The following is a 19,357-nucleotide window of genomic DNA, read 5'->3' on the forward strand; positions in this document are numbered from 1 at the left end:
CTCTCTCTCCACTGACTTTAGTCTCATGCTGTGTCCCTCCACATCAGTCACTTTGTCTTTCCTCTCACTCAGAAAGATTAGTGCTTTGCAAGTTCAGTTTGTCAAGGAAAGAGTTAACATCTTGCCCAGGTCTGCAGAGGGCAGGATGGTTCTTCCCAGTGGTGGCTAAAGGTGGTAGAGTCAGGCCTCACTGGGCTGGGCCAGGGTCTCAGGGTTCTGGCTGCTGCGGGGCCACTTGCCCAGCTGCAGAGCCACCTTTGGTCTCCAGCTGCATGATCTCTTGCACGGCTGGGGGAAGGGCCCAACAAGGGGTCTTGGTAGCAGTGTGGGGGGGGAAGGGCAGCTAGGATTTCACAGCAGCATGCCCGTGGCTGATGGTTTCCCCTCCCTTCCTTTGCTCGGCAGCTGCTGGTGCTTGGCCTGGCCCTACGGCTTAGTGGAAGGATGTTTTAACAGCTGCTGGAAACACGATCCAGGCCAGGACAGAGCATATTCTCCTCCCCTCCCCCTGCCCGGGAGTCACCAGGAAAGGCCTGGCCTGGGCAGGGCCTGGCTGGCTCAGCCGCGGCAGGAGGGAGCCGGGTGGCCTTCTTACCTCTTCTGAGGCCAGAAGGAAAAGGAAGTTTCCTGGGATTCTTCTGATTTTTAACCCTGTGTGTTCCCAGAGGTGTGTCATCTTTCGAATTGGTCAATTAAGCTGTCAACTTCAAAGCCAGTCACTAATTGGTTTTTGCTATAACTTTCTTGAAAAAATCCCTTCTATGCTAAACCAGCACATGTGATTTCCCAGTTTCAAGGTTAAATGATATTTGGTTGTGTGAGATACAGTAAATGGATTTATATATGTATCCAAGGAATACGTGTAAAGCAGATAAACCAATCCAGCCAAATTGGCTGATTTTGGAGAAAATTAGGGGCTCATGATATGCAGGGTAAGGGAAGAGAAAAGTTAACTAAAATACGCATGCTTCTGCTGTGTTGCCAGAGTAGTTAAATCATAGTCAGACCTTCACTGCATTTTCAAGTCTCACTTGTCTGTGTCACAGACAGCTGCACTGCATTAGTAATGTTGCAGGCACGCATAGACTGTCAAGATTCAGATTCAGCTGGGTCTCAGCTGAGAGTTTTCATCTCAATCTAGCTACAAGAAACAATTTTGCTTATTAAACATATGTATCAGTGATCCAAAGCATTTCTATGAATGGCTCAGTCTGTGCACTGGAAAGTGCTAGAAATCCAATGAAAACATATCTCATGTATAGAATTATCTTTAGATAATTGGGACAGCTCTGATTTTGCAAAACCCTTCACGGACAAAGTATCGAACTGCGCAAGAGACCCATTCCCTTTCACAAAGTTTCACCAAAATATAATTTGATTTTGCAAATGTTACTTCAACTGCTGGCAAACCAAAGCAAGAAGGAAGCAAATCAAGCCCTACAATGCACTTTTTGCAACTTAGGAAGCAATGAAACAGTCTGAAATTGCCCTTAAACCTTCCAAATCTTAGACCACTGAACTAATTTATATTCAAATACTTGCCAGTAGGAATTTCTCTTCTCCCTGTGCTGTATCCAGACCTCTTTAAAAACCCAAATACACATAACCTTTCCCTGAAAATTCCCTCAGGATGCAATCACTTAAGATGTAGTTGAATTAGCTGGGGGGGATAGCCAATGAGGGGGACTGTTTTCTACACATTTGTTGCACGGAGACTGCACCGGCCACGTGCTCGCCTGTGCTGCCTCCTGCTGCCGCAAGCGCAGACCCACCGTGCCATCCGATCGTGCTTGCCCACGCTGTTTGAGCCAGCTGCCACCTGCATGCTCACCCGTGCCGCCCACCCGCTGTGCTGGACGATCACCGCCGGTCTCTCACCGCTTGCCACGGACCACGGCACTGAAGATTTACAGTTTGTAGAACATCAGTGCCTCTGTGGAGCCAGCCCGCTTTTTGGTCGCGGTGGGACTAAAGGGGAAGGAGAGGCAGCCCTGCAGCAGAACCCACAGGGTCTCTCCCGGCTTCGGGGACCAAATTCACAGCTTTTATTTCCAGGACCGTCAGTTGGTGAGTTGCCCGACTGTGCGGCAGGCAGGGTAACGGGTGTTTTCCCCAGGGGATTGGGGGGCACAGGGCGCACGTGGCGGACGCGCCGTGGGCTGCCGAGAAAGCTGCATAGTCAGCTGCATACCTCGGACGGGACCCCTGGGCTTTCCTTTTGCTTTTGTTTTCTCGTTTTACTGCAAGGGAGGGAGGATCATTGATTCTGCAGTCTCAATGGGAGCTAAACAGTCTGCTGAATCCAGAGAAGTGTTTGTCCAAGTTAAAGATTCCCTGGTGGTGGGAAAATTGCATTTTTCTCAGGCTTTGTTAAAAAGGTTTATTTGCTGGTTGTTTCTTCATTTTCCAGGTGTGTCTCCTAAAGATGTTAAAAGTGCAGCTTTTGGAATATTGTGAATTCAAAATCGATTGATTTAACCAAAAAAGGGGACCCTTCTGGGGGTGATTTCTATTCTTTGCTTGCTAAAATCCAAGCTGTAGTGAGTGAGCAAAATAAAAACACAGAGAAAATAAAAAAACAACCAACCCAGTGTTCCCCAGTTCCTCCTAATACCCCTCTTTCCCAAACCCCTTGTCCGAATCCCTCATCCCCAAAGCCTTCTCAACACCCCTGCCCCTGCAGCAAAGTGCCTGCTGCCAACCAAATTTCCGTAAACCCTCTACCTGTTGCCTTTGCCGCAGTTCAAAATCCCCAAATTGAATCTAGTTTGCCTTTGCCCCTCCAAAATGGCTCCCAGGGGGAACAAAATGGCCGAGGCCTCATGGCTTGGTCTCGATCATGTGCTCCTTCTTCCCACAATCCCTTTCTCCCTGTCTCCTCCCCTCCGACCAACCCCTTCCTGTCACCTAACCCCTCCTACCCTCTGGGTACCACCCCTTCCTTTGAGTCAGCCCCTTCAGCTCCTCCCCCTGTGTCACTCAACCTGACACCTCCCCTGGCTCCACCCAGGGCTCCACCCCCAATGACATCACTAGGAATCTCTGCCCCCTTTGGTGACTCCGCCTATGTTTCCGCCCCCTTTTTGTGTAGCTCTGGCCACCAACTTCCTACTTCCAGTTCCCACGGCCCCACATCCGGTTTCCACGGTCCAGAACCTGGAAGTGACTGGCCCAAAAGCCTAAACCCACAACAAGAATTAGAAGCCATTCCTTTTGCTGCCCCTATTACATACAGTCAAAGGGCAACCCATCAAAAAAGGAAACTTTCTCTTACCAAAGCAAAAAAGAGCTTTGAAAGCTCAAATAGAATTTAGCTGAAAAAGTGAATTTTTTAAAAGCTTAATAAAAGCCACTTTTTCATCACATGTGTTAGTTCCTAGTGACCTCAAAGATTTATTTCCATGCCTCCTTTCCCCCACAGAATATATTCTGTGGGAAAGGACATGGAAGACGTTACTCAAGGACCTCCTTCCTGAGCTTTTGCAAATCCCCAAATGTGCAGTTGATGCGCAAAACAATCCAATTACAATAGACCATATAAGTGGCGAAGGAAATTGGGGTCAAGAACGCAAGCAAGCTGGAGGTATACCTCAGCCTGTTCTCTAACGCGTGAAAGGAGCTGCCGAAAACGCTTTCCAAATTATGCCTACCAAAGATGCTAGACAAAGTTATATTTCTATTAAACAGTCTCCTTCTGAGCCCTTCCTATTTTTTATAGACAGGCTTCGTGCTGTGGTGGAGAGTCAAATAGAAGACCTAGAGTTACAACAAAAGATGATCCTAGAAGTGGCGCAAACCAATGCCAATGAGGTTTGCAAGAGAGTCATACTAGGACTCCCTGTTCATCCACCACCAACCCTGGATCTCCTCATTGAGATGTGCACAAAGCGAGCGATCATAGACCCAGAAGAACTGCGAAAAAGACCCGGGTTTAGAAGCAGGACTGCAGCAACAGCCTCCATCCCACCTCAACCACCACTGGCTAGGAAAGTCACATGTCACCAGTGTTGGCGGGAGGGACACATAATACGGTTATGTCCTTTCAAAAACAAAATATCACACACACCAAGGGGGGAGAGAGGAGGAGAAGAAAAGCCTGCTCCAACATAAAAAACTAAAAGGGGAGTGCAAACCTGTCCCGCGTGATGAAAAAATGGGGCAGGTTGCCAGGTTGTAGAAGTTGAAAAAGAAAGTGATTCTTTAAATGTGCAAGATCCTCAAAAACCTTCAGGTTTCATTACCACAAAAAGTAAGTGTGGGTCTTTTAGGCTCGAACTTACTTCTCTCATGGTCCTTTCTTCACCTGACTGGCACACAGTAACATTTGACCTTGAACAATTTTCAACCTTACACCAAACTGACGGTGAGTATCTTGTTGTTGGAGACACAAAACACCCTCTGAGATCGAGATTGTTCCTGGCACTTTACCATCACAGCCAGAGCAAATCGTTCTCTGGTCATGTTGTGTCCATCCTCCCTTTCTCCTTCCTAAAGGTCAAGTAATAGTGCAAGCCATTCCAATTCCCGATTTACTGCCATCAGCACCCAAACCTCATGATTTTATTGATCTTTCTGTCTATTGGGCTGAGGTTGTGGGTGAACAAAAGCCTTCGACCTGGTGTGCGCTCAAAAAGGAAGGGGACTTTGTTCAGATGCAAAGAATGATGGACACAGGGTCAGATGTAACTCTTATTCCACCACACAAATGGCCATCACACTGGGAGCAGCAACCTGTGTCTAGCAAAGTTTTGGGCATCAGGGAGACAAAATTGGCCAAGAGATCAAAGAGCATTGTACAAATTGAAGGGCCAGACAGAAAATTGGCTTCTTTACGTCCATTTCTTGTCGATTCTGGTTATACCCTCTGGGTAAGAGATGCCATGTCCCAGTGGGGGTTGAATTACAAATTCAAAAAAAACCTGAGGATTTTTAGTTGCGGCCACTGAAGAGTGCCCCATTCAAAAACTAAATTGGCTGACAGATACTCTAGTTTGGCTGGACCAGTGGCCACTGAACAAGGAAAAAATTGAAGGCGCTCAACAAGCTTGTGGAGGAGCAACTAGCTAAAGGCCACATTGTCGAAACTAACAGCCCATGGAATTCTCCAGTGTTTGTCATCAAAAAACTGGGGAAAGACAAGTGGCACCTCCTCCACGATCTGCAAAAAATCAACAGTCATTGAGGACATGGGGTCCCTTCAACCAGGTATGCCGTCCCCTTCAATGCTCCCCCAAACTTGGAATCTAGTAGTCATCGATATAAAAGATTATTTCTTCAAAATTCCCCTAGACCCAGCCGATGCTCCGTGGTTTGCTTTCTCTGTACCTTCTATCAATAGGGAAGCTCCCTGGAAGTGCTACCACTGGAAGGTTTTACCGCAGAGGATGAAAAACAGACCAACTATTTGTCAGTGGTACGTTGCTATGGGAATACACAAGACAGAGAGTCTAACAGACTTGATTAGCATAGCTAGTTTGATAACCAAGATGCCATGGAAGGAACAAACAGAACTGTGAAAATTACAGGAGATGAGATTACACCTGCTTACAGGAAGAGAGAAGATTCAATCAACTTCTGCAAGCAAAGAATTGTTGTAAAATGCATGAGTTTTCTGTGTGATTTTTAACCTGATTATTGTAGGTAGAAATTATTAACCTGTTTGAAATACTATATAAGCTTTTAAGAAACCTGAGTAAAATCGAATTCTGATCACCGAATCAGTCTTCCCGTCTCTTAATCAATCGCCAATACGTTGCCAAAATACTGTCCCCAGTGCGTGCCAAAGCAGAAGAAGCTGTCATTCTTCACTATATGGATGACGTGCTAGTGTGTGCCCCTAATAGTGACATGCTCGCAGAAGTACTAGATGAAACTATTACTGCTCTGACCGCTGCGGGATTTGAATTGCAGCAAGAAAAGGTGCAGAGGCTGCCGCCTTGGAAGTACTTGGACCTTGAGATTGCCAACCGAACAACAACACCCCAGAAGTTGGTGATCAATGATAAGCCTAAGTCTTTGAGAGACCTCCAACAGCTGTGTGGGTCCTTGAGTTGGGTCAGGCCTTGGCTAGGCCTCACTACAGAAGACTTAGCCCCCCTCTTCAATTTGTTAAAGGGGGGAGAAGAGCTAGATTCTCCGAGAGCTCTGACTCTGGAGGCCCAGCAGGCATTAGAGAAGGTACAGTCAGTAATGTCAAGCCTGCAAGCCCATTGTTCCTGGCCAGACCTCCCATTCAATTTCATCATTCTGGGGAAATTGCCACACCTCCATGGGCTCATTTTTCAGTGGGACAAGGACCAGAAAGACCCTCTCTTGATCAAAGAGTGGGTGTTCCTTGGTCACCAAACATCCAAAAGTGTCACCAAACCACAAGAGTTGATGGCCCAGCTGATCAGCAAAGCTAGGTTCAAAATGCAACTGCTAGTGGGGTGTGAGTTTACATGCATTCATGTACCAATTAAATTGTCAACTGGAACGTTCACAAATGAAGCTTTAGAGCCATTGCTCCATGAAAATGAAATGTTACAGTTTGCTCTAGACAGCTACCCAGGGAAAATTTCAATTCATTGTCTTGGCCACAAATTGTTCAGCTCTGAATTTAATTTGATCCCAAAAGCAAAGCAAAGTCGCAAGCCTCTCAAAGCCTTGACAATTTTCACAGACACGTCCGGAAGGTCCCACAAGTCCATAATGACTTGGAAAGATCCTCAGACTCAGCAGTGGAAGACAGATGCAGAGATAGTTGAGGGTTCCCCTCAAGTTGCTGAGTTGGCTGCAGTAGTCAGGGTCTTTGAGACGTTCTCTGAACCAATTAATATTGTTACTGATTCAGTCTATGTAGCAGAGATAGTGTCAAGAGCTGAAAATGCAGTTCTCAAAGAAGTTTCAAATCCAGTCATTTTTAACTTGCTCTCAAAACTATTCCATCTAGTCTCCCACTGAGAGCAACTGTATTACATAATGCGTGTAAGATCACACACAGATCTTCCAGGTTTCATTGCAGAGGGCAACCACAGAGCAGATGCCCTAGCCACTCCTGTGCAGCTAGCTGGCCTTCCTAACATCTTCCAACAGGCCAAGTTAAGCCATCAACAGTTCCATCAAAATGTTCCAGGTCTGATCCACCAATTCCGTCTAAGGCGAGATCAAGCCAAATCGATCATAGATACTTGTCCATACTGCCAAAAGTTCTCCCTACCATCGTTAGGATCAGGAGTTAATCCGAGAGGGCTTGGCAGTTGTGAGGTGTGGCAAACAGATGTCACCCACATACCCCAGTTTGGAAAGTTTAAATACATCCACGTTTCAGTTGATACCTTCTCTGGTGCAGTTTATGCCTCAGCCCACACAGGGGAGAAGACCACAGATGCACAGAAACACCTTGTGCAGGCCTTCTCCACTTTGGGGATCCCCAAAATGATCAAAACTGATAATGGTCCAACTTATGCCTCCAAGGAGTTCAGTAATTTCCTGCAAGAGTGGGGAGTTGAACACCACAAGGGTATCCCTTACTCCCCCACCGGTCAGGCAGTAATAGAAAGAACCCATCACACTCTCAAGAAAACTCTAGAACAACAGAGAGATGTCAAAATCAACAGTCCACACCGACAACTTTGTAAAGCTCTTTTTACAATTAACTTTCTCAACTGTTCATTTGAAAATCTCAACCCTCCTGTTGTCAGGCATTTCAACCAGAGTTAGCGGTTGAAGTTTGAAGAGAGACCACCAGTCCTGGTGAAAGACCCTGAGACCTGGAAGGTCCAGGGGTCCTTTGATTTAGTCACTTGGGGTCGAGGATAGGCCTGTGTTTCCACCCCCTCAGGTTTGAAATGGATCCCACAAAAATGGGTCAAACCTTATGTTCCACCTAAAGGAAAAGACACCCTAAATGCAGATCCACCTTCACCTTCCCTACCCAATGATGTAGCCGTTGCTTCCTCTCGAAGATGACGCAAAAGAAGTAGGGAACCTGAATCCTGTTTTTCCCTGATCCAAAGTGTTTAATAAGTTCTTCTGATGAGTGTTAAATGTTATTTCCCTACTTATATGTGTCTGTTGTTTTTAGACATCCTCCTATTCCCCAAAATGAAGCCAGAACTCCTGTGGTTTTTGTTCCTGCTAACGCTGTCAGCAGAGCATGAACAAGAGCATGATGACTTCAAAGTGATGCCTTGCCTCAATTTATCCAGCAGAGGCCAGAGCATCTTCAATTCCATCCAAGAAATGAAGAACATGATTGAAGAAATTAAGCAAGAATCAAGAGACTGGCTGAAAAACATCTTTAGAGACTGGGGGTTGCCAGGGTGGATGTCATCAGTTGTAAAAGATATTCTAATAATTTTTCTCATTATCCTTTTGATTTCCCCAACCTTTAAAGTGCTAAAAGGAGTTCTAGCTAAAAGAGAAAAAAAATCGGCTCCTTCTAAATTCTCTGTGGCTGCAGTTAAAAGATGATGGGAAGAGCCACAGACAAGAGTTTGAAGAGTTAGTTCTCTCTCTCCTTTCATTTCAAATTAAACAAATAAAGGAGGAATTGTGGTGGTGGGTTTTTGTTAAGCTGTTTTGAGTTCTGTATCTCAGTGGTTCTTCCCTGTTTCCCCCCGTCCCATGCGTCAGGTGCTGTCCAGGCATGTCCCCCTTTTTGTCTCTTTGTCTACCTCTCCTACCCCTGCCCTGTCCCTGGAAGCTTCAGTCAGCTGTCCATCTTTCCCCTGACCCTGCCCTATGTTATGGAAAAGCCCCTGTCCATCTGTCATGGGGCCAATCACCTGCTTGTTCCATACCCCCCACCCCTCGGATTTAAAAGCAGGTGTGGGCTTTGTTCCTTGCTCCTGTTTGTAGTTCCCTCTTGGGGAATAAAGGTCTCTGAGGAATAGTATGAAAAAGAGTCTTCTCTAGTCCTTGCTCCGAAGTCTAGAGACCTCAACACCTGTTTGCCATAGAAGAACAGCCTTGTTCTGCACCGTCACCTGAATCTGCCGGCAGATTTGGGAACTGCCCTTGGCACAGCCGGGAATCAGAGCTAGCTGGGGTTTTACCGGCCGTGTCATAAAGCTTTTTTTTTTTTAGAGAAAGGAGCTTTAAAGTTTGCAGAAGCTGTTCTGTGAAGGAGGTAGGGAAAAAGTTGAGGCCATCTGATCATGAAAACATATTGATCGAAAAAGCATTGACCTCTGTATCTGGGTCCTAGTTGGTGATAGACAAAATTTCAAATTTCATGCAAGTGCTGAAGTGCTAAATTGAACCAATAGAAATTTTTGTGAAGTGTCTCTGTGATGTTTGGAGGCCTTGGACTCAGGTGAGTTCAGGCAGGAGCCAGAATTTCCTTTAGAGAGTAGACACTAGAGGGTAGCCTTCCCCTTCAAAAGCGCCCGAATACATGAATTTTGAGCCTCCTGATTTCCGTATATAAAACCTCTTAAGGCTGTTTAGTTATCCCAGTTCTCAGTCTCCATTCATAAAATGCCTCCCTTTTTTTTTCCTTCTTTTGGTTAGGTTGGGAAAGCATCCACTAAGCTCAGATCTTCATTTCTAAACTAGATTCAGTAGATGTCCTTCTTAACCCATGGGGACTTTGCTCTTGTTCACTGTCACAAGAGCTTCCCTTAGGGCTGTCCATAGGAATCCTTATGTCCTGGCTCTGGCTATAAGGGGCTGTTGTAGCATGCTGGCAAAGGGAAAAGATGTTGCCTGTGTGGTGAGAAGTGCTGCTGTGTCCTTTGGTACTTATGCATTAATGAGTTCAGATTAATCATCTTTGCTGTCTAGAATGTCAGTAAAATCGATTACTTGTGTTAGATGTGTAGAATTTCATGTGTTTGTTGTGCTGGTCTGCACCACTCTGTACATTAATGTTTTCTGTTTACTGAGTTTCTATAGCAACAGATACATGCTTTTCCAAGACTTTCACACTTTGGAGTAGTGTTCATCCTGAAAGTACATTATTTGAAATTAAAAAGCAGGTATTTATCTGCTTGTAATAAACTTGCAGTTCTGCCACACAAGATGTGATTTTTATGTATGTATATGTGTCTATATACACATACCAGAAAAAATTAATGCCTCTTGTGGCAGTTTTTTTCTGAAAAATTGCAGATTTGATAGGGAACATTAACTTAAGAGTAGCTTTTAGAGAAAAATTGGCAATTTCTAAAACACAGCAACCTTTGTGAAGCAATCAGAAATAGGAATGCTTTCTTGCCTTTCATTAGGACTTGGTTTTATTCCTCCAAAATAATTTGTTTTGGTTTGGATTTATTAACTAGAGATTAAAAAACTGGTTTTGACATACCTATGTGGCAGGAATGAAGAAAGAAATTTTCCAGATTTTGTTATTTTCTGTGTCTTGTCAGTCTGGTAACGACAACCTCAGTAGCTTTTGTCTTTACATGTTAGGGGCACGGAGTTTAAAAATCCCTGGTTTGCACACGTATACATAAATCCTGGCATGACTCCACTAAACTCTACCTTTTCTGTGCTTGTCCCAACTGGTGCTAATGGTATCAAGACTGTTCAAAGGAAAACAAAATCATTTGTGTTTCTCATCAAACAAAAGTGGAAATAGCTTTCAGGATGTAAAACTTGGAGAGTGAGCTCTCAGCAAGGTGTGATAGGCTCAGGATGAAGGCGAGTTCTAAAGTTATCACTTCTCTCCACAGCCAGCAAATGCTTGCCCTCTACAGCCAACCTCAAACAGGCAGAGGCTGCCATGAGCAAATGCCTGTTGTCATCTGCAGCTCTTTTAAATGCCTCAGATCGAAGTGTGGGTGTGTGGCTACTGGGAGCAGGGCACTGCTCAGCTGTGGCTGGGGAGGAGACAGGAGGTGGAGTGAAACTCCTCCCTCCCTTGCTGTGTGACTCACTTCATATTTTGATCTCAGATGCATTTCATGCAATTTGTTAATCCAGCTTGACTGTTCAGGGCTTTGACCCAATTGATGTGACCTCTGTTAGAGAAGAGCAATGGTAAAAACTGCTGGTTTTTTATTTTTTATTTCTGTAATTCTGTTTCTGAAGTCAAATCTTGGTGAATGATTCGCAGATAATTTCCCATAATCTCTATGGATCTGCATGCCTTAATTCACATCCTAAAATTTCAGCAAAATAGAAATAGTACAAAAATAAAGTTTGCCTTGTTCTGTTAGATAGCTTCAGTCATTTGATTGCCAATGGGAAGGAAAAAAAATCAATTTTGACAAGGAATTGTCCTAATATACTTAAGATAAATAAAAACTATTTGTAGGAGCACATATTTTGGCTTGTTTTAGCATGAGATTTTGTTATTTGGAATCTTCCCAGAGTTTCATAGGAACCTACCAGTATCGCAAATATGGAGGTTTTTGCTTTTTTTTTCTGTTTGTCTAAAATGATGAATAAGCTTGTCACGAGCCAAAGGATGGTTGTGATGGTTCGTTTTGATTTCAGAGTGCAAAAAGAGGCAATGAGAATTTAGTTCAAGTAAAATCAATTGTATCTTTATTGATACACACAATTATGCAGTAGTAGAGAAGGGAAAGAAAGAGAGAAAAAGAAAAGAGGAAAAGGGGGGTCATAGCTACTGACTGACAGAAGCGAGTCCTTGTGACGCTGGAGCCTAAGACCACCTTCGCAGTCCTCATGGCATGCATCAATAGATCGTCGTGTCCGCCAGGGAGGGCCTCAAAGTGTGAGTCGCAGGGGGAAGCTTTTATAGTCATTTCAGAAGCAGGGGGCACTCAGCCAATGCAGGCAGAAGTGGGGGGCACCCGGCCAACATGGGGGGAGCACCCAAGAGTCACTGTGAGGAGGCCCGTTGCTCTGAGAATCAGGTGCAACCATTCAGATCAGGCAGGTTTGGGACAAGCAGGTCTGGGCTCTGCAGCAGGTACAGCACAGTCAGTCAGAGCAAACACAGCCTCCACAAACACAGCCCAGGAACCATGAAAGTGTCCATTGTTCCTGCATGGGTTTCTGAGGAGGGTGTCTTGGTCCAGTGAGTGCACCTGCAGGGAGAAACTTGGGTCCCGCCTCAAGTCAGGCCAGAACTCCTGTGCTGCGGCCCAGGGTCCTTGGGGGTCTCAGCCTCTGACAGTCGTGAGGCAGATGAGGGATTTTCAGACAGACTCTTACAAAGCTAAAAGCTGTTTAATACAAAAGCAGATTCAGCTAGGTCTGTGCTGCAATGTTCTGCCAGTCTGCAACCATTGATCAAGCAAACTGTGCTGAAAGAATCCCTGACACAGAAACAGCTAAAGGTGGTATTGCTGGTTCATTGGAAGGTGATGCAGCAGAAAAATTTGTGCTCATGCACTGTATGCCTGGTGGGGAAATCAGTGACTATATTTATACTGGCAGAGGCTCTGAGTCACTGGAGGCTGCTTGTGATTTTAAATTATATTTATGTATTATGTGTCTGCAGGGTTCAGCTCTGGATATGAGTCAGAAGCAGGACTGTAAAGTACAAATTAAACCTCTTACACAGGAAGTCACTAATTATCAACTAATTGGGGTTGCTTTCAAACTTATTGTCATACCCTGAAATCCTTTGTGAATCCTTAGTCACTTTGGAGAAAATATTCTCAGGTGGCCTGAAATACAACAAATTTGGACAGGACTCCAAGTGATCTACGTGGTCAGGATGTAGAGGTTGACTTAGAGTGATCCTGTGCTCTCAGGCTCTCAGTCTGACACTTGGGGAGAACTGTCTGTTTGGTAAAAAGATGGGTAAATTCACAGGACATTAAATACAGTCACAAAATGAACCAGATTGCTTCTGTTGTGCATGTGTGCCTGGGAGGGTGAAGGAGCAGAATGTGGAAATGAGAAGATGATGCTCGTCCTGGATCAGTGGAGTATCTCCACTAAACACTGTGTTCTGTGTTAATTCTAGACTCACTCATACTCATAGAGAATGTGAGCAACTGTCTTTTAAAATTCTCATGTATTTTAAAAGGTCTACAAGGATGACCTCAGTAGTTCAAACAAGACTGTTGTGGCTGACATCCTGCTGCTGTGATCAGAAACATGCAGAAATAAAAGAAATAATGCTTTATATAAAGTGGTTCTTCCCTGATCCACTTTTTCTGCTTCTGAAGAATTCAATATTATAAAGCAACTTAATCATTCCTCTCTCTCTTTCAGGGAAGTGGGGCAGGTGTTGTAGGGGACCTGTGGGCTTTTCAGCATAATTAATCCATGCACTTTCACTTCCAGATACCACAAAGAGAAGTGCCTCATTAAACAGACTGAATAACAAAGGCCCTCCACATTCCCAGCAGTCAGCACCCAAAGGTTTGCAGGTGGAACAGAAAGGTGCTAGAAACCAGTTTGTTTTGAGAATTGGGAGGCAGTAAATGGGATATTTGAAGATGACTTTAAACCATGTCCCAGTTTGATTATAAATGTTTTCACTCAGGCCTTCATGCAGTCTGTGCACTGTGCCATAAATATCATTATGCACATTGCAGTGCCAGATATTGGGTAACTGTTTCTAAACCAGCCTTATTCCTCTGAAAAGTGGAAGGATGGGGGGAAAGTAGACAAATGGTAGCCAAACCATTTAACTCATTAGAAAATAGTGCTTCATAATGATACATTGATGGTTTTAGCTGATTAGTAAAAGCAAAGCATGGGATGGCAGCTTAGAAAATCATATCTTGTTAAAAATAATCTTCCTTACACTTGGTCTCTAGGAGGAACAGAAAAGAAGAGGAGCACATCTTTGAGTAGAATGAGTAGTAAACCCCAATCCTCTCCAGAGCTAGAAAAAGTGAAAAAGGAAGAAAAACCAGGTGGTTGTTTCATAAAACTGAATTTTTTTAAAAGCCTTGAAAGTTTGGATAGGCTTGATTTCACTGGTTTCCTAGGTTCTTAAATTTCTAGGACTTTTTAATGGCTTTTTAGTTACTCTGTGTTAAAGATAAAATGGTAAAAGTTCAATTTTTACTTCTGGACAAAAAAAGAAATCCTCTAAGAAGGCCTTTGTTAAATGGCACTGCAAGCAGATAGCAACATGTCTCTGCTTAAGAAAGCAATCTATTTGAGAGCTGGTAGGTTTAAGGGTCAGAAATAATAAAAATGTCACTGATCTGTTCACTTCTTAGTTAAATCTTACCTTTGCTTTTTTAAGTTCCCTTTCATTATTTGGTTTAAAAGCAACTTCTCTGTTCCTGCTGCTGGCATAAACCATGTGCATGCACAAAGAAGAAACCTGTTCTCACTTCAGTCACTTTTGGTCTGTGTATTAATACCCCACTAGGTTACAAATAACCTCTTTCCTAGGAACGCCTCCTAAACCTGAAGAATAGCACCTTGTCTAACGTGTTTTTCCCTCTGCGTTAACAATTCTGAAACTTTCCTTTTTAGCAACTGTTGCCAACAGTTGAAATTATTTATGCTTCAGAATCTTTCCTGTATGAGAGAATGATGGGTGTTGTCCATGTGAATGTGTGTGTGCAGGCAATGCTTGACCATAACTGCTTGCTTTGACTTGCAAGTCTTCTGTTTATTATGTCAAAACAGCCTTTCCTGCAATCTAGAGAATGTAGCTCTGAAGAGCTCAGTCAAAAACATCTCATACTTTGACTGGATTCAGCATTCACCTCTGTTGTACATGTGCCAGTCTCTGCACATTAAAATGACTTGTACTAAGCAAGGCAAGAACAAGAAGTGCGACATGAGAGATTGCAGTGTTTAACCCTTCTGTGCTTTTAGTTTGGAATTCCTCCTCCATGACTTCAGTATTGTTCTTCCAAAACCATTATGGTTTGCAACAGTGCTCAGTCTTCCTTTGCTTTGTACTGCTTGTCTTTTCCATGATACGATTTCATGTTGGATCCTTTTTGATTTATTCCTGTCATCCAGCTCGCCGCTCCCAGCTCAGTCCCCTGGACAGTAGCGTAATCAGCCGCCTCCTTGCCCCCACACAGGCCTCCCTAGCTAGGAGTAAAAGTGCTGCTACCTTGTCGGCTGATGGACAGGACCTCTCAGGTAACAGGAGGGCAGCAAAGCCTCAAAGTCTTACGCAGTTGCTCTTCAAGCAAGAACTTAGATGATGGCTGCTAACTGTGCTACACTTTTGTCTGAATCAGACAGTACATGGTTGTGTGTAATATTACTTACCCAGTATTTTCTGTGGTCATTAATACCCAATTCATATGCTGTGTTGCATGTTTACTTTACAAAACCATAGAATAATATTGGCTTTTAAACTCCAGTGCTGGTTTACTTGCTCTGCAGAGAATCAGGTGCTAGTGTTCATTCTGGGGCTTTTGTATGTGGTTTAACTGACAGAGATCTGCATTTGTACCCTCAACTCAATCTGAGACATTCTAGTTAGAGCAGTACTAGGTAATGAAAGGAAAAAAAAAACCCAAACAAACCTATAATTTCAAAATGCAAAACCTAAATTTCTGTATGGGAAGAAACTCTTGCAGGAACATGACAATAGGGTTACCTTAAGATAAGTACAGGGGGCCCTGAGCTGGCTTCGTTCAGCTGATAGAAGACAAGGTATAATAGGAGAAGAGAGAAACCCTGGCTGATTCAAGCAGTTTTGTGTTGGTCCAGACTGACCTGGTATGTCCACAACAGGACTCAGTTTACTAGAGCAGAAATTTGCATCATGGGCAAGCCCCCCTAGCTGCATCCCACGTGTCCTGGAATTGTTACTGGTTAATTAATAATGCCCCAGTAAATGCATCTCTGGAACCAATGTGGAGTCCTTTTCTTTAACCTTACAACTTGCGTTCCCAGTTTTGCTTGTTTCTTCTTAAGTATGAAATCCCATCTTTATTTTTTATCTTACACCATTTCACTTGGTCCTTGTCAGTAACGGTGACATTTCCACACTGTTCCCCTTGTCTAATAACCAGTTTTTATTTTTTGGTTTGTAGTCAGTAGTCATATTTTTACACACCTGTGTATGTGCTGCTTTTATTTTACCATTAATACTTCAGTTCATGTCACGTGGGGAAATGCCATCTTTTCTTCTGTTACTGTTAGCATGTGACACTCACTATTGCTGAATTAAAGATGCGTTTTTATAAGTTTACTTAGAGGTACTTTTTTCATTTCAGTAGAAAAGTACCTGTGCTTTAACACAACCTGTGCACAAACAGAATGCAGGTCTTCTTGCACAAATGCTGCAAATACAAAAATAAAATGTATTTTCCATAAAGTTACAAAACTACGTGCTGCATTTGTCACAATTTATTTGAATTATAGAAGAATCCAATATCTAGTTTTAGAATATTTTTGCATCTGTGTGCTTGTCTGTGATCATGTTAGTAAAAAAGTAATAAGATAAAATTTCTTTCAATATCTTATATGTGAAGAGATGGATACTTCAGGTAAGAAAGGTATCATAGTTAAATAGTTGACCTTTTTCTCTTGATAGATTTCTTTTACACCACCTTTGAAAAGAAAGGTTTCCTCCTTGAGTATAGAGGAAGCATGCTTAAAATCTGAACCTCTCATGAAGAAATTGTCAGGAAAGATGCTAAGCCATTAAAACTGAAGCATTTGTGATCAAATGCAACTTGACTAAAATTAAAGTAATGCTGGCGTACTACAAATTTGGTCCATTTTTGGAAAAGCATTTTATTTTTATCTACTCCAGACTGCTGCTTTCAGAGTGTTTTTTCTTGGTTCTCTTGCTTCCCAAGTACTAATTGTGTGGTGGTGTCTGTCCATGACCCGTTGCATTGTGCACTGCCTGAGGTGTTTCCCTGTACGGTTTCTAACACACACAATCTCTCTTTTTCTCCCTCTTCCTTCTCTCCTGTTCTTATGCTGTGCATGTGGTTCTCATTTTGTCTTTACAAATTTCTAACTTTTATAGAATCTCACCTCTGTCCTCGTTCAGCTTCAGCCAGTTCCATCAATTCCCCAGTCCCATCTCCTAAAGTGCTGGTGTGCAGCCATAGCATCAACAGGTTGAAGTCTTCTGTGTCATCTGATGCAAGTTCACCTGATTCAACCCAGGTTTGTTGAAAACCCACAGGAATTCAGTTTCTATTAATCTGGGAGGTTGGAACAGTTCAGGATGGGATCCTGTTTCACCTCTTTGCTGCTGCTTTCAATAAGCATTAATGAAATGTACAATAGCATTTGCCTAAAAAGTACAGAGTATTAAAATCAAATTGGAATTTTATGGTACTTGCTTTCCCTTGTATCTTGAAGGCATATTTTTTGCTGCTTATGGTTCCCAAAGTTTAATTTATGTAAAAATTAAACACAGACCAGGTCTGTGTTTTGGAACATAAAGGAAATTCAAAGTATGTCTTGTTGAGCACTTGCTTGTTTGTTGGAATAGCAGCTCCTCTGTCTGCAATGTATTCTGGAGAGTCAGCAGTATTTTGTTTTTGTGTATCTTCTAGAAATCAGAGACAGAAAAACCATCCCCAGGTTCTGGTTTGAGGTGCTCTCCCTCACCATCCTTGTCTGCCTGTAGAAGATCCCCCTCTCCTGCTAATTTGGTGAAGTGTCCTCCGTCCCCTTCTGCAGTCAGGTACATGTCCAGGTTCAACCCCTTCTGTAGTCAGGTATGTGTCCAGGTTGAACCCCTTCTGCAGTCAGGTATGTGTAAACACCTGTTATTCAGCACAAAATGAAGGCTTCTTCCTGTCTCAAGACAGCTGAGCTGTTAGAGTTTGGATGACCTATGCTATACCTTGTTTGTACAGAAAAGACTTCATTTTGGGTCCAATTTCCCTTTCCCAAAGAAGAGATGCAGCTTTTACTTCAACCTTTGTTGTGCAGACAAAACACACCCTAATTTTCTGTGCAGTCTGTGCACTAAAACCAACAAAAGCCTGCAAGCTTTTGAATAAACTGATCCACCTATATTAGCATAGGAAGTTTCTTGGATTGGAATCATGAGGTTCATCCTAGATGTGGAGTAAGTGGAGATCTGGGCTAGCAGTCCTGTTTTGATGTTAGCCCCCAAGTAGCAAGGCTGGGTGCCCAAGGTAAGGTGTCTTGGAATCCTGGTTTGAGTTTTCTGGGGAAAGCACCAGTAATTTGTGGGTGGATTTATTTTTAAAAGTGAGGTATGTAATATAAACTAAACAAAGGAGACTGCTCTCCTCAGATGTGTGGTTGAGATTTTCATTGTTAGCTCTGACAAATATTCTTTATTTCAACAGACAGAAGACTCGCCCACCTTCACCTGGTGTGTCGAAACAAAGGCCACCATCTCCTACTCCAGTCTCTAAATCAGCACCCATCCAGCATCCATCTCTCACACTACGTGTTATAAACATTACCAAAAAGAAAACTGAAGCAGAGAGCAAAACAAAGGATAATAGCACAGAAGGAATAGGACAAGAGCAAGGTGCTTCCCCAGCCTTGGAGAGGGATGCAGGAGCAGCTAGCACAAAGACCAAAGAAGGTGGGTGTTTTTCAGTGTCTGACTCACTCCTGCTCTAGGCCTCTCCAGTGTGTGCTAGGACTGGGGAAACAACTGGCTCATGAGGCAGAGCACTGGAGGGTAGGATGCTTTAAGGCAGAAGTTGTTCATTGCTGATTATATAATGATTTTACATGGTATGACTTTGGGATGTGAATTTTCATGCAGTAGTTGATTTATTTGACTTGGAGATTTAAGTCAGGAGCTTTCAATATTACTACTTGTACTGTAATATTAAGAATGCTTGAAAGCTGCTTTGACCTAAGTTCCAGTGAATGTGTAATCACTGCTGCCTTGGGAAGAGTGATCAGTTCACAAGTCACACTGAGAAATTATCCTGGTAGATTAAGGAAAGCCATATACCAGATAAGCAATTAGTGTTCTAGTCCTCTTCATTATACCACATGAGCCCACCCTCTGTCCCTCGATGGGAAAAATGCCAGCTGCCATCTCCAGCAGAATCTGGGAGAGCTTTCTGATGAGGTTTGGTAGGGAATTCACTGTGCAGAAGGACTTAGGGGACCCTTGACAGGAAAAAGAGGGATCTTTAGAATGTAAGTTACAGCCAGTGGGCAGTACTGGGGTTGAATCTCTCAGACACCAGGTAAGTGGGAACATGTGCTTGCTGCACGTTACTGCATGTGTGGTTCCTGTGTGTTTTCCTGGGCTGCTGCTGTTCCCTGCCACTTCTGAGGCTCCTCCTGATACTGCTTCTGTTGTATGTGAAGAAGTGTCATTCAGCTGAAGAACTCATGTTACAGTGCTCTGGGCATGTGTTCCTGTGGAAGGAAGCCTGGCTGTCGGAGGTGGATGTTTGTACAAAGTCACACATCCGTCTTTGGTGTCACATCCTTTTGTCTTTGCAGTCAGAACATCCATCCCTCGATGTGCTGCCATACTATTGATAAATGTCTTATGTATCTCAGAGCATCATCACTTCTGATCAGTGTCATCACTTGGTTGAAGCCT

At 43.4% G+C, this 19,357-nt stretch overlaps 1 protein-coding gene across 6 annotated transcripts in view; it reads left to right on the top strand.

The window, feature by feature from the left end:
* LOC134565215 (ensconsin-like) overlaps positions 1 to 19,357 on the top strand; it is a 90,184-nt gene that overhangs the window by 51,272 nt on the left and 19,555 nt on the right. For 3 of the 6 annotated variants that reach the window (XR_010083816.1, XM_063424701.1, XM_063424700.1), the window contains 4 exons: positions 14,842 to 14,967; positions 16,820 to 16,962; positions 17,358 to 17,488; positions 18,126 to 18,370. Coding sequence is in view for 5 of the 6 variants with exons in the window: in XM_063424701.1 (XP_063280771.1) it covers positions 14,842 to 14,967; positions 16,820 to 16,962; positions 17,358 to 17,488; positions 18,126 to 18,370 (645 nt within the window). In the remaining variant the exon portion in view is untranslated. The remainder of the gene's footprint in view (positions 1 to 14,841; positions 14,968 to 16,819; positions 16,963 to 17,357; positions 17,489 to 18,125; positions 18,371 to 19,357) is intronic. The other 3 variants (XM_063424702.1, XM_063424704.1, XM_063424703.1) reach the window with 3 other exon arrangements.

The sequence above is a fragment of the Prinia subflava genome (genome assembly GCF_021018805.1).
Source record: "Prinia subflava isolate CZ2003 ecotype Zambia chromosome W unlocalized genomic scaffold, Cam_Psub_1.2 scaffold_41_NEW, whole genome shotgun sequence".
Lineage (NCBI taxonomy): Eukaryota > Metazoa > Chordata > Aves > Passeriformes > Cisticolidae > Prinia > Prinia subflava.